This window comes from Pelecanus crispus, chromosome 4 (genome assembly GCF_030463565.1).
Source record: "Pelecanus crispus isolate bPelCri1 chromosome 4, bPelCri1.pri, whole genome shotgun sequence".
In the NCBI taxonomy this organism is placed as follows: Eukaryota; Metazoa; Chordata; class Aves; order Pelecaniformes; family Pelecanidae; genus Pelecanus; species Pelecanus crispus.
Genome location: NC_134646.1, coordinates 1,997,081 through 2,010,515, shown reverse-complemented (window position 1 = coordinate 2,010,515; position 13,435 = coordinate 1,997,081). Strand labels below are relative to the sequence as shown.

General features: G+C 48.5%; 1 protein-coding gene across 1 annotated transcript in view; it reads left to right on the top strand.

Moving 5' to 3' along the window:
• SLC4A4 (solute carrier family 4 member 4) overlaps positions 1–12,908 on the top strand; it is a 168,104-nt gene extending 155,196 nt beyond the window's left edge. The window contains exons 20-24 of the mRNA XM_075709210.1: positions 1,696–1,764; positions 3,408–3,581; positions 6,092–6,253; positions 10,379–10,475; positions 12,865–12,908. Of these exons, the coding sequence (XP_075565325.1) occupies positions 1,696–1,764; positions 3,408–3,581; positions 6,092–6,253; positions 10,379–10,475; positions 12,865–12,908 (546 nt within the window). The remainder of the gene's footprint in view (positions 1–1,695; positions 1,765–3,407; positions 3,582–6,091; positions 6,254–10,378; positions 10,476–12,864) is intronic.
• Positions 12,909–13,435: the final 527 nt, after the last annotated feature.

The window sequence follows — 13,435 nt, the reverse complement described above, 5'->3', positions numbered from 1 at the left end:
ACAGGAGTAGAAGGGGAGGGAAATAGAACGATGTAAATGAACTAGGAAGCTAAACTCTGAAAGCCTCCTACCCAACTTGCCGGAGGAGATACTATCTTGTCTCGTCTAATTCCTCAGATCCAGTGAGGGCTTTGAATCCCTTGGACACCCACAGCTATGTGAACCACACGCTGGCTCCCCGTCCCTCCCCACGACGGCGCACGGTCATGGCAGAACCAGGCTGCGGAAAAAACATTTGGCTTTTAATGTGAAATATCAACGTGGCTCACTCAAGGAAGCAAATAAATCCGATAGAAGGATGATTTGGCAATCAGGAAGCTCGCAGGAGGTGATAGGGAATGAGACTTAGGGGAGGGAAGGGAAAAATATAGACAGGGAAGCTTTGGTCTTGCATGGCACGTGGCCTGGTGACTTTGGTGCTCATGTGCCCCAAGTGAAATGCACGGATTCGGGATCAAGATCTCCAGGGATATATGCATGGATTCGGGATCAAGATCTCCAGGGATATGTGCATGGTGCTATGTTTCTGACCCAGTAAACAACTAATAATGTGGTGGGGAACACGATAAAACACCAAATAACTGCCGTGTTACGTGCCTCTCTAATGAGTTGCATGCACGGTTTGGAAGAGGAACGTTCCTACGGCAGCAGTGCCGGCCGCAGGTTGCGTGGGAGCCTTGGCTGTGCTGCGGCTGCCGTGCAGTGGCAGCCGCCCGTCACTGCACGAAGGCTTTCGGCGACAGCGGCAGAGCTCTTCCCGTCCTCCTCGGGTTCAAATAAATCACACCAAGACCGTTACTCAGCTCCTGCGTGTGGTTTGCGCCCAAGTATTCCCGTCGACGCCACGCCACGCTGGCCGCCCGCGGTTTTGTTGTGGGGCCGAGGAGCGCTTCCCCCTCTCGGCAGCCGCGCGGTGGCTTTTGGCGTTGAGGAAGGCTTTGTGCTTCAGGTCGGAGGGAGCGTGTAGGTTCTTACCACGCGCCTTCCTCGCTTCTGAAGGAAGGTGCCCCCAATGGCAGGACCAGTCACGGAGGAGTGGGCAGCGCTTAGCACTTGAGGGAGCAGAAATGGGTGTTTGAAAGGACAGTTCCTGGCAGTGAAGAAAGTAACTCACCACCTTGTATTTGTGAATAGTTACGGATTAATGTGAGTGAAGGACGGAGCGGTCAGAGATTTGGTTGGCGTGACCGTCATCGCTGAGGTGGGACTCAAGAGAAGAGCCTTGCTGGGTGGATTTCCACGGCTTACTGAGCCGGACGTACCGCAGGATCGTGCTGCCTTTTCTTCTTCTCTACCTTCTGCTTCTAGTCTCACCAGAAACCAAGAGGTGAAAAGCAGTTTGAAGCTTACTGGAACACGTTTACCGTGCCTCTTCCTTAATTTGCTGGCTGACTGGCACTGCCTGGCTTGGTTCCCTTTGGTTCTTGGAGGGACATCCAAGTCCCAGTGAAGTGGGAGAGCCCAGGGGCTCGTTTGGCCCCTGCCCTGCTCCTCAGCCCTCCAGAGATTGCACAAACATTCTTGCGGCTCTCAAAACACAGCAGAAGGATTGCTCGCTTTATTACTCTGAATCGTCCGCTCGTAGGTGCAATTAGAGTTGATCACAGGCTAGGAATTGTATTCCACCGCGTGTTAACGGTGCGTTGTGTCCGGGGAGGTCGTTTGCTCAATTTCTCCTGCTCTTTCCCCCCACAGTTCATTCCCATGCCTGTGCTCTACGGCGTCTTCCTCTACATGGGTGTCGCTTCGCTCAATGGCGTGCAGGTGAGTCCCCCCAAGCAGACTCCCCGCCGGGCCTCCTCCAGAAGACGGCAATCGTTAACGAGTGCGGGGTTTCTTTCACAGCCCTCCGGCCTTTCCCTTCTCCTTCACCCCCTCCTTTTCCTTCCCAAGAAACCCGGGGAGGGTGGCAACTGTTTACAGATGTTGCCGCTGGCTGGCTGTCCCGCGATTGAGACCAAAGGGGAGCCATGTGCTCGGCGGGAGAGCAGCCAAGTCTGGGCCCTGGAAGGGACGGGGGGTGCTTGGTGAAGAGCCGGGGTCCATCTTCTCCCCGCAGCTCGGCGATGCTACGCTTGCGGAGGCCCCAGGGCTGGCTCCCCGGGCCGGTTCGGGTCCTCTGCCGGGGGCGTCGGTCGCAGGCGGAAGGAAAACAAGGGAAGATGATTTATGGCAGCGGGGTTATTCTGCAGTGTTAACGAGCGGGAACATTGCTGTTTGCCGGGGAGGGGAAGCCAAGCCCCTTTCTTTGTCGTTGAGGAAATACTACGTAAGGAGCCTTTCTCACAGCCCGGTCTCTGCGGCTGGCCCTAGGAAGCTGGAAGCGGTTTTGTTGCGTTCTGGCACCCTGTTAATTGCGACCTTTCTTTTTAGCGCTTGGTTGTGCTCTAACAGGAAAAGACTGCCTGTTCTGTGAGCACCATGAGAATTTCCTTGGGTATTCTTTGAAACGGCCCCGGCTTGCATTCACGGCTGTGAGATCAATCTGGTCTCGGCAGCGGGCAGCAAGCCCGCCTTCGGGCAGGGGACAAGGAAGGGATTGTAGCGTTCGCCCTGGGGTTGGTTCTTCTGGAGGGGATTTCCCCTGCTTCCCGGTCCAGGTGGTCAGGGGACTGGGCAGCTTGTTTTCCCCCCCCATCAAGGATGTTTTTCACTCGATGAGAAATCCCAATTTTGGTTTAACTCCAAGTCCATCGAGTCCAGCACGGGACGCTGCCGGAAAAGCGGCCCGTCTTCCTCGCTCTTTGGTTAGGAGCCCTTCTGTTCTCTGGTAACGTGATGTCTGCCCTCACCTCTGACGACCTCTGCTCCCAATTTATTTGGAGAAAAACACGCAGTTTTTAAACGCTGAATGTCTTTCCCTGGCAGGAGCGGGGCAGGGAAGGGTGGCAGAAATGACCCAGAGTTTGATGCTTGACCGTAGTTTGGGCATTCATCTTGTTTTCCCTGGTTTGTGGGTAATGAAATTCTCTCTTCAAGAGAAAACTCCCTACGTCCACAGCCGCAGCAGGTCAGGCCCGTTCTTTTGCAGCCAGCGGAGCGATTTCCACCGACACCGTTGTTCCTGGGTTTGCACGCTGATCACCGGGCCATGTGGAGTCCCGCTCCTTAAGATAAAGGCCTTGCTTTGAGCGATGCTTCGCTCCTGTGTCTCTGTTTAGTTCCCAAATACAGCGTAGACCTAGGACCTTCGCTTGAGACAGCTGAGTTACCGTGTTTTAGCCCACCCTGCGTTAAGCACGAGTTGGTGGGGACAGAGGAGCTACGCTGGGTTTTCTACTGGGTCTCTTTCATGGAAGGGAAGCAAGTTGGTTCAAGGTTGCACTTCATAGCGGAGTAATGCTTTTGTATGTCTTCTTTTGTGCATCCTGGGTTTCGTTTAAATGTCCGTTTCTTTTCCTTTCCAGTTCATGGATCGTCTGAAGCTGCTCTTGATGCCTCTAAAACACCAGCCGGACTTCATCTACCTGCGCCACGTACCGCTGCGCAGGGTCCACCTGTTCACCTTCCTGCAGGTGGTGTGCCTGGCCCTCCTCTGGATCCTCAAGTCGACCGTGGCTGCTATCATATTCCCTGTCATGGTAGGTGACGTTCTCCTTCGCATCCCTCCCCTTTGCGCCTTCCACGCGCGGTCATACCCGCCCGTAAACAGGCAAATCCAACCTCTCCCTCTCAAATCCCTAGCTCGGGGCTCTTCCTCCATTCGTGGCACTGATGTAAGACTGCACGGGGTCAGTGTTGCCGTGGCTGCCTTTACATAAATCCTCTGGAGGAAAACGAGCCTGGAAAGTTAATTTTTTTCCCGAAAGGTGTACTTAGTTTTGACCGTTCCTGGCTGCCAAGGTTAGATTTGCCGCGTTGTCTCCCTGAGCTGCATGAACATATGAGAGGTGCATAGTTTTGGGTTTTTAGTCCACGCTAATTACAGTACGGAAAATGTCTCCCTTGCTTTTAAATAGCACAAATTGCCAAAACCAAGAATGAGGCTCGCTGCTAAGAGGTGTGCCAAACGGAGGGAGAGGATTAGCTAAATCCAGGGCAAAGAACAGAATGTCTTTTTCCTTGAACTTGAGTAAAAAGACAATAATGTTGAATCATGTGCCAGAGGATGACATGTAAGTTTGTGGGATGCATGTCCTCTTTCTAATAATGCATATCAGAGTCATGTCAAAACTTAGTTTGCATGTTGAGAGGTAAAACGTTCAGCACACAGAAGAACTGTTTCTTAAATCTACGCTGTGCAGGCAGTCTGATATAGTATTTCTACATCGAGGAAAGGGAATAGCGAAAGAGCTTTCTGTGCATTTAGATTATTACTAGAGCTGTAGACACAATTGGGCATTTACACCAAATAAAAACCAAACAGGTGTTAAGGGGAGTTTACCTGTACACTTTGCCTCAGGCATCGAAACCTGTGACCGTGGATCCTAGATGAGGGAGCACGGAGTAGATCCTTCTCCGCCTCCGTGCCTGACCTGTAGCTCAGCTGGAACAGTAGGGAGGAACGTGGCCGTGGGGCCGAACGGATCGAGTGTGGATCCAATGGGACCATAGCTGCACGCACAGAGATTCTGCCGAGTCTGGTCTCTGGCTTGGAGATGGGTCAGACTGCTGCAAAGGCAAAGCTTTATGAAACCCCACGTAAGAAATCTGCGCCCAGCGTCACCTAGTTTCAGGTTGACGGACAAGTAAAATTTCAGTTGTGGGTGCAGTTGCGAACTGCAGCGCTTATTTAAGGGAGAGAAGGAGGGAAAGCAGAAAACAGAACAAGGACAAGCGTTTGTTCCCTGATGCTGGTGAAATGAGACAAGGTGATGCAAGCAAAAAAAAGTCCTCCAAATGTTCTTGCTGGGACACATGGTCGTGTATAAAGGCGTTAAAAATCAGCAGTTCCCACTGACACGCCGTTCCGTTGCGTTTTCACGGCTGTGTTGTGCTGCGCTTGAGAGCTGCATCTAAGATCTGGACACTCCTTGCTCATACTAGAGAGAATCTGAGTGAGCCCTAAGTCTGCTGAAGTTTGTTATATGGTCCAAACTCAGGCAAGGTACAGTCACAGCTTAGATGTAGCTGGATCTGATGGCAAAACCTCAATTATTTGCACTCATGAACAAAAAGACTATAAACTTGCAATTTGTGAAGATCCAGCCTATAGCCAAACGCCCGTTTATGTGAAGGAAAGGAACTTTTAATACAGAAGTAATGCATCACAAATCATGGGTGTCTACATGGCATCTTTCCACCCCCTGAGTAATTTCTCACTTCTGTAATCGCGTCTTAAGTTACGCAAGTCAAAGCGTGAGATCCTTTCCTAGGAATTGTTTGTGCCATTGATCATCATGGCTCAGAACAAACTCTTCATCTTAAAGGCAGCCCTAGGTTGTCGGGAAGGGGTTATATCTTTTAGTAGCCAAGTCGAGCCTTCCGCCTTTCCCTTTGGCAAAGCGTACATGTGATCTCGGTAGGCAGCTGGTGGTGGCGTTAAACCCAGCGTCGATGTCAACACCTACTTCAGACACGGCCCTTCTGTTTTTTTTTCCCCCCAGTGCCTTTGATTGCAGTCTTGCACAGAAAAAGCTTTTCCTCCAGTTTCACACAGCCACGATCCTAGTAAACTTTATTCTGCAAACTCTGAGGGCACGGTTTGGCCCTTGTCTAATTTCTAAAGAGTTCTTGCATCTGGGGAGGTGGTGAGAAAGACAGGCACACAGTTACTCAGGCTGGCCCTCTGAACCTGCATACGTAGGGTGAATCCAAAAATAAATGAAAATACTCATTTTTTTTGTCTCTTTATTATTTTGCCTGCTGCCTGTCAGTTGGATGTTAAAGATGACCTTTGTCTCTACAGCAGTATTAAGTGATTAGATACTTTCTTCTGTACGATGCTCCTGTTTATTCTGATGTGAAGCAGTCAGAGTTCAGACTTTCAAGTTGGTGGAGACGTCCCAGGTGTTCACCTTGTTCTCTGTGTGTTCATTTACAACCAGAATTAAAGTGTGTGGGATTAAGAAGCAGCATCAAGAGGAAGACACAGAGTGTTCCCAGTTAAAGGTAAAATGTGACTGAGAAGTCCCTCTCTGCCTTTTTTCAGATCCTGGCACTTGTAGCAGTCAGAAAAGCCATGGACTACCTCTTCTCCCAGCATGACTTAAGCTTTCTTGACGACGTCATTCCAGAAAAGGATAAGAAAAAGAAAGAGGACGAGAAGAAGAAGAAGAAAAAGAAGGGCAGTGTGGACAGTGACAATGATGATGTAAGGAGCTTTCTGCTCTTGTCAAATTACTCATTTCTAGCTAGCTAATCCCGGGGGACGGTCCATGCCCTTCTGAGGCTGAGGCTCTGGGGCTGGAATTTCCCAGCCTCTTTTGAAGCCGACCAGCTTTGCTGCTGCAGCCAGTCGGCCCCACACAAAACTTTTCTACATTGCCTTCCCTTTTCCAGACGTCACCAGGCCGCGGTAGGCGGTACTTGCTCTGCCAAGAATGAAATCTCACTTCCCAGAAGAGCACTAGATACCTGCTGAGACATCACGCCCTTTACTAGAATGCTTTCGTCACCCTGCCTTGTTCATCTTTCCCTCCTCTGCCTTTCTCCCCCGCCGTTGTCTTTTACATTTCAGGAGGAGAATGGGTTTCACCAGCAGCTCTGTTACTTCTGAATATATTCTGGGTTTCTTTTTTGATATTTTTTTGAATTACTCTTTTTAAAAGCAGAAAAAGATGCGACTTGTCGTATTGCGGGAAAGACTGCTTTCTGTTGGTAATACTCATGATGTAAATATTTTCAAAGCATACATGCCCTTCTGCAGCATACTCTTTGGTCCTACCTCAGGGTGCAGCCCTAAAATAGTGAAACGTGGCTGCTTCGCCATTACTAAGCACGGTGACCTGACTAGACCAGATCCACGTGCCTTAGACTGTTCTATTTTTTTATGTAAGAACAAGAACTGTAGTCCTCGTGCCTTTAAACATTCTCCTACCCGGGTCTAGCATGAACTCAAATCCTATAAATTTATATTGAAGTGCTAAACGCACTGGTTATATAGCACTTTGTATAGCAAGTGTGAGCTGCCTTAGGAGAGCTGGCTGCCTCGGTCAGCATCACCTTTTGCAACGTGAGAAGGGAGCTAGGCTTTAGTAATTTTAGGCTACACGGAGAGGACTAAGCGCAGCGTCACTTCTTCTGCTCATGTAACCAGCCAGGGTTCATGAAGAAGGGCTTTTCCTATCGTGCAGGCAGAGGTAAAATCACCTGAAGCTGGGAAAAAGATCCCATTTTAACACGGCAGGAGGAACAAATGAGAAGGGATGGCAGTATGGGAGGAGGCAGGCAGCAGGAAAAGTCAGCTGGCCCTTTCTCGAGCGCTCCTGCCCGCTCCTGACCTGCAGCCCCCCAGTTTTGAGCCGCAGCCCGGTGCGGTGCGGCAGAGCGGCGGCGGCACCAGTGCGTGGTCCGCTTGCTCCCTGGCCTCCTTCGTTGATACGAAGCGGGTAACAGCGACCTCCCCAAGAAGCAGCTGCTGGGTCGGTGTGTCTGTCTGTCTGTCTGTCAGAGCTGCTTGCAGCAAAGCCTGAAGGTAGCACCGGTGCCACCGAACCGGAGGGTCACGGGTGCTGTGGGATTGTCGTGTCTCACTGTGTGTTTGGAGGGTTTCTGCTGAGTATCGTCTGCATCCTTTCCGCACTGAGCAGATCTACCAAATCAGCCCTCCTTGTGGGTTAGATGGTAGACCTGGTGTCTTCAAGAGGAAGATGGCAGCTCCAGGAGTTCCCCCAGACCATCCCGATGCCTGACCTTGCTCAAGGTTGGGAGGACAGAAAAGGCAACCTCAGTCTTGGTGGAGGACAAGCTAGAACCCGAGCCCTTTACGTGAGAGCTGTGTAACACCTCTGCAGATCGGTGTTAGAGGCAGCAAAGTCAGGCTATTCCGATGAGAAAATATGCGAAGGAAATATATAAAGAACATACACTGTCTAAAGTTTAGCGTGTACCCTGTAAGAGACAAAACTAGGCATTTCCTAGGTGAGGGCGCAGCGTTGTAGGAGGTAGCCTAGATCTGCGCCTTGTTAAAACAAGCTGAATCCCAGCTGGGAAGATGGGCTCTTATTTCGGACAGCAAGCTCCCCTTTCCCATCGTTCTCTGATTCCTGGGAGGCCAAGGGTTTCCTTCAGCGGATAATTTTGTGCAAAGCAAAAGGAGAGAAAATGCCAACCCTGGTAGGTAGCAACCAGTCAGCAAAGGTTTGACTCCATCCCCTCCTCTTGACTGATTTGAATCAGCAGTGTTGTATCCCGCGCCATGGCTCCCATATCTCTGGTATATATATTTTAAGCTATCTCCTCTCTTCTCAGGCTTTTCATGAATTTCAGGTGCAGTAATTGCTCTAATGGGTAAGAGAATTGATGCAAAATGTTGGTTCTTAACTCTTCTTGGGGTTTTTTCCAGCACTTGCTTTTACCAGCTTCCGGAACGTAACGCACTTGGCATTGTTGCTTTGATTATTTCCCCCCTTTCCCTTCCAGAAACTGTGCCCCCACAAAGTTAGCCCGGTGGGATTTGGCAGGCAATACACCGCTCGGAGTTCGGCAGAGAGAATTGCTGGGCGTTGCTAGTGCCAGCGGTGTTGGATGAATGAGTACGGCAAAACCTGGCAGTGTTGGAGACCGCTCAGCGCTACTTAGGGCTCACCTGAAGTTCTCCCTGGGGTTTGCTAGCAATCGGGGCAGCGAGAAAGGAGCTGGAAAGAAAGATTATCAGCAATCTCACCTTTTTTTTTTTTTCCCTCCAGCTTGTCTTTACAAAGTATGAATTAGTGCAACTAGTTGCCGCGTTTGCTTAATGAAAACTCAAGCGCCTTGGTTTTCTCTTCAATTTTATGTCGAAAAACGCATGATCCAAGAAAGGCCAGACAATTTTTATACAAAATTTTGGGCTAACACGCTTAGTTTCAGGGTCGGAAGTGCTGTGTAATGGTCTCTTCTCCCCTTTGGGGCATTTTTGCCGACTGCAGATACTTTGTCTGTCTCTGTCCATTTTAGATGGTGAAGTTTAAAGGAGACGCTGAGCATCAGCGTTGCCATTCCTCTGGCCTCTTACATTTATTTATGAGCATCGAAATGGTGATATGTCAGAGAGGTTACCCAGCTCTTATGCTCTGCTTATGGCATGGCCCCATACGGATGGGGATTTTGGGATGGCTTTATTGCCACAGTGCTTTTCTGCGGAATCATCTTTATTTCAGCTATGCTCGTCCCTCAGCCTCGTAAAAATGCTCCCGAGGAGACATTTTGCTATCGGAGTATGAAATAGTGCGCTGGATGTCAGTTATGTTAAAAAATAATTAACAAAAAGAATCCAGGGAGAGCAATTTTCTGGCCTCCATAATGTTTTCCTGCCCTGACTTGAGGGTCTCCCTGCCTCCACCCCAGCGTTACGCTCGGTGCTGTGTCTAGTTCTTTCCAGGAACAAAGATGTGTTAACGCTTCTGACAAATAACATCGTACTTCCTTGGCCAAGTTATGCAACGTCAGCCTTTTCTTGGTTACGAGAAGTTACTTTATTTTAAAAAAGCAAAATAATTCCGAGTACCTTCTACTAAGCGTAAGCAGGTGGATTATTGAGCCCGGGGGGTATAAATGATGCTGGTACCCGAACTCCGGGGGACCGCGTCTGTGGCTTTTCTCTGCACTTGTGCCTCTTTTTGACCAGTTTGCTGTTTCTCCTGGCTGGCTGGGAGTACTGAATTCTTACAACAAGGGCCCTGGATTTGGTGAAAATTACATAAAAAAAAAAATTACATGAAATGTTAGTGTACATAGAGGTGTAATTGAGACTGGGCTTGACTCGACTTAAATGAAAGGGGGAGTTGAGACAGTCCAGCTTAAGGAACCTCTGCCATATCGTGTCTGGCCCGCGTCCTCGTAGAGCAACTGGGGAGAAAAAAGGGCTTTTACGGAAATCACAGCAGGATAAAATATTTTGTTGAGCTTTCACAGCAGCCGGTGCCCTGCTGTTTCTGCCTACGAACGCATTTTCCGTCTGTATCTCCTGCGGCCGACTCCAGGCTGAATTGGATGGTGTTGTATAAGCTGGTGGCAAAGGAGCTGGTGAGGTGGGGAAGGGGGGAAGATAAGAATTGCACGGGGTTGTTCTTTCAATCTGTTTTACTTTCGCAGTGTGAAGGAAGAGGAAAAGCGGGGTGCGGTGGGGAAGCGGCGGAAAGCAGCAGGCGACTAAGCTGGCCGATGCTTTTTTTTATTTTTGCTTCTTTTCCTTATTCCTACAGAAACTATATGAAGGATAATTCTAATTTGTGGGAGACGATAAGAGAGAGAGCAGTGAAAATATTCTAAGACCTTTTACACGTTTCTTTCACAGTCTGACTGCCCCTACTCAGAAAAAGTCCCAAGTATTAAAATACCAATGGACATCATGGAGCAGGAACCTTTCCTAAGTGATAGCAAACCTGCCGACAGTGAGTAGAACTAAACTCTTGCATGCCTGCTTGACTCTGACTTGCAGTACGAAAATAAATACGTATATATTTAGAGTGATTTAAAAAAAAAAAACAACTAAACCTTTCCTACTACTTGAGAAGTACTTTTTCTTGTTCTTTTTTTTTCTCTTTTTTAATTTCCAGGCCTCTGATTTATGACAGATTTTGGTTTTGTGAGCTTTTTTTCTTTGCTCGTTACAAAGTTGATGTTGTTCCTTCTGGTGCCTCCAGCTTAAGCGCTTTTATCCAGCTACTAACAGCTCTCTTGGCCACTCGCTCTCTCCTCCTCTCTTTTCTGACCTTTCCCGTTTTGTGTTAACTCTGCTGATGGTTTGTTTTTTTTTTTTTTTTTTCCCTCGGAGTCTAGTGTTCTGGATTTGCAGCATGTCTAAACTGCATCGCTGTCCCCGTTACCGTTTGTTCCCTTAGGTGCCAAGCAGTTGCACAAATCAGCGCTTAAAAAGAGTAATTAAGTGTGTCATTGATCCGCATTGCGCATTAAACTGACAAGGCGGTGATCAGTTGACCATTAACGTGTTTCCCTTCTTAGGTGATTTGCTTTTGTGCTCTTCTGTTTCTTTTTAATTTCTCACGTTAATATCCCTAACCGATGATTACGCTCTTCATTTCCAGTCGTTTTCACTTTTCATATTTATAGTCTTTTGAAGTGAGGAATGGGGAATGACGGCTGACCTTAGCTTTTTTGCCTTGGCGCTGACTTTTTAAAATACTGTGAGTGATTTATCTCCATCTGGAGATAAATATGCTGTTTTGTCGTGGGACAGGAGGGGAGCAATACGAATGATAGTAATAAATTACTACTGCTGGCAAGGCTGATGATTTCTAGGGGGAGGACCTAAAACCACAGATCTCTAGAACCTTAAACTATCATTTGAATTTAAGAGCTGGTACCCAAGTCCCTTACCTTGCGGTGGCAATCCTGAGCATCGCTCTGTGTTTTTTAGATACGGGAACGCTTAGAGATTGGCATTATGAAACCAAGCCAAAGAGAAGGAGACGTTTCCCTCACTATTTACATATTGTCACTCTTTTTCTGATAAAGAAGAGATAAGGAGCTAGATCAGCCTCGGACAACCAAACGGATCCTCCTCATTTTTTCTGTGAAAATGCCCTTATGTGCTAAAAGGTTGTTACACGGGATTTTATGTTCAGAGGCACTGTTTTCAACATCTTTGAGGCTGAAATAGTTAAGGAAGAGTTAATTCTGCCACAAACCTGCTTGTTGGAACGCCCTTGGAGACAACACGGGGTAAACCACCCGTGAGCCCAGCAAAACCAGCTGGTTTGTGTATTTGTACATTTTTATAATGCAGTAACCGATTTGCTGGTTTAATTAGAAATGATGCAAAAAAAAAAAAAAAAAAAGGCAGGCCCTTGGACTAGAAAAAGTTGCTGGAATTCAGCAACAGTGTGGTATTGTCCTTGAATATAACTGTGCTCTGCGATTTGAAGTGTATTACTGATAATACTAGTAGCATTAGCGTTCCTTCAGCAACGGCAAGAATAGGATTAGTATTATTATTAACAGAGAGTACATTTCCCCACGCCGGGTCAGGGAAGGAATCATAGAATCATGGAATCGTCTAGGTTGGAAAAGACCTTTAAGATCATCCAGTCCAACCATTAACCTACACTACCAAGTCCACACTAAACCAGTCAAGGGTAGACCAGACTGAACCATGTCCCCAAGTGCCACATCTACCCGTTTTTTGAACACTGCCAGGGATGGGGACTCCCCCACCTCTCTGGGCAGCCTGTTCCAATGCTTGACCACCCTTTCCGTAAAGAAATTTTTCCTAATTTCCAACCTAAACCTCCCCTGGCGCAGCTTGAGCCCATTCCCTCTCGTCCTATCGCTAACTACGTGGGAGAAGAGACCAACACCCCCCTCACTACACCCTCCTTCAGGTAGTTGTAGAGAGCGATCAGGTCTCCCCTCAGCCTCCTCTTCTCCAGGCTGAACACCCCCAGTTTCCCAAAGGGAAGCCCTTACAGGCAACAAGCCACCTATTTTCTCGCAAGGAGTCTGGGCGCGGCAGTGAGGAGCACGGGGTGACTAAAGAGGTGTAGGTAGAAGGTAAGTGTACAGACCTAAAGGTGGTGGAAGTCTGGGGAAGCGAGTCTTTTGGCCGTGTTGGCAGCTCGAGGGTTTTTATCTGGGAGGAGAGCGAGAGGAAAAAATTGAGTGGTTTTATTTACAAGCTGTGAAACGCATCTGGCAGGCAGGCCGTAGTAAAAAGAGCATTGCCAAGCAGATGGGAGTATAACTGGAGAAACTGAGGCTGGGCTTGAGAAGCCGTCAGCGCCACGGGCAATGACAAACCAGACTTTATTCCCTCCCCGACAGGAGAAAAACCACCAACATTCCTTGAACGCCATACGTCGTGCTGATACAATTCCTTTCCTTCAGTCACGCACCATGCCAAGGTAAGCACCCAAAAAACGCACTTTATAATGGTTCCTCAAAAGCATCTCAGCTACCCCTCGGTATCCTGAAAGTCAACGAGGCAAAGTTTCTGTCCCCCCCGTAGAAAACTCTTAAAAAGCACTTTGAGAGAATTCCCTACGTAGGGTTGCAGCGTCCCAAGTTCATTACCGACACGGCTTTGCAGTGCTTGGGACGGGGCGTGAGACCTGAGGGCTCCACCGGCCTTGCTTGGACCCCCGCTGCAGTACCGATGGCTGGTTTGGGGTGTAGACCAGAAGAAGGATGCGGAGCAACTGGGAGGAGTCTGGAAAACGCGTCTACAGGGGAAAAATTAAATTAATTGGGGTTGGTTAGCCCTTAGTAAAAAAAGGGCGAGACAGTGAGATAAAATTGCTGTTAGGCTTTCAACAGGATGTCGCAAAGAGGAAGTAATCCATTTTCCCATGTCTGCGGTGGAAAATGGAGTAAATAATAACCTTAAATTGCAGCA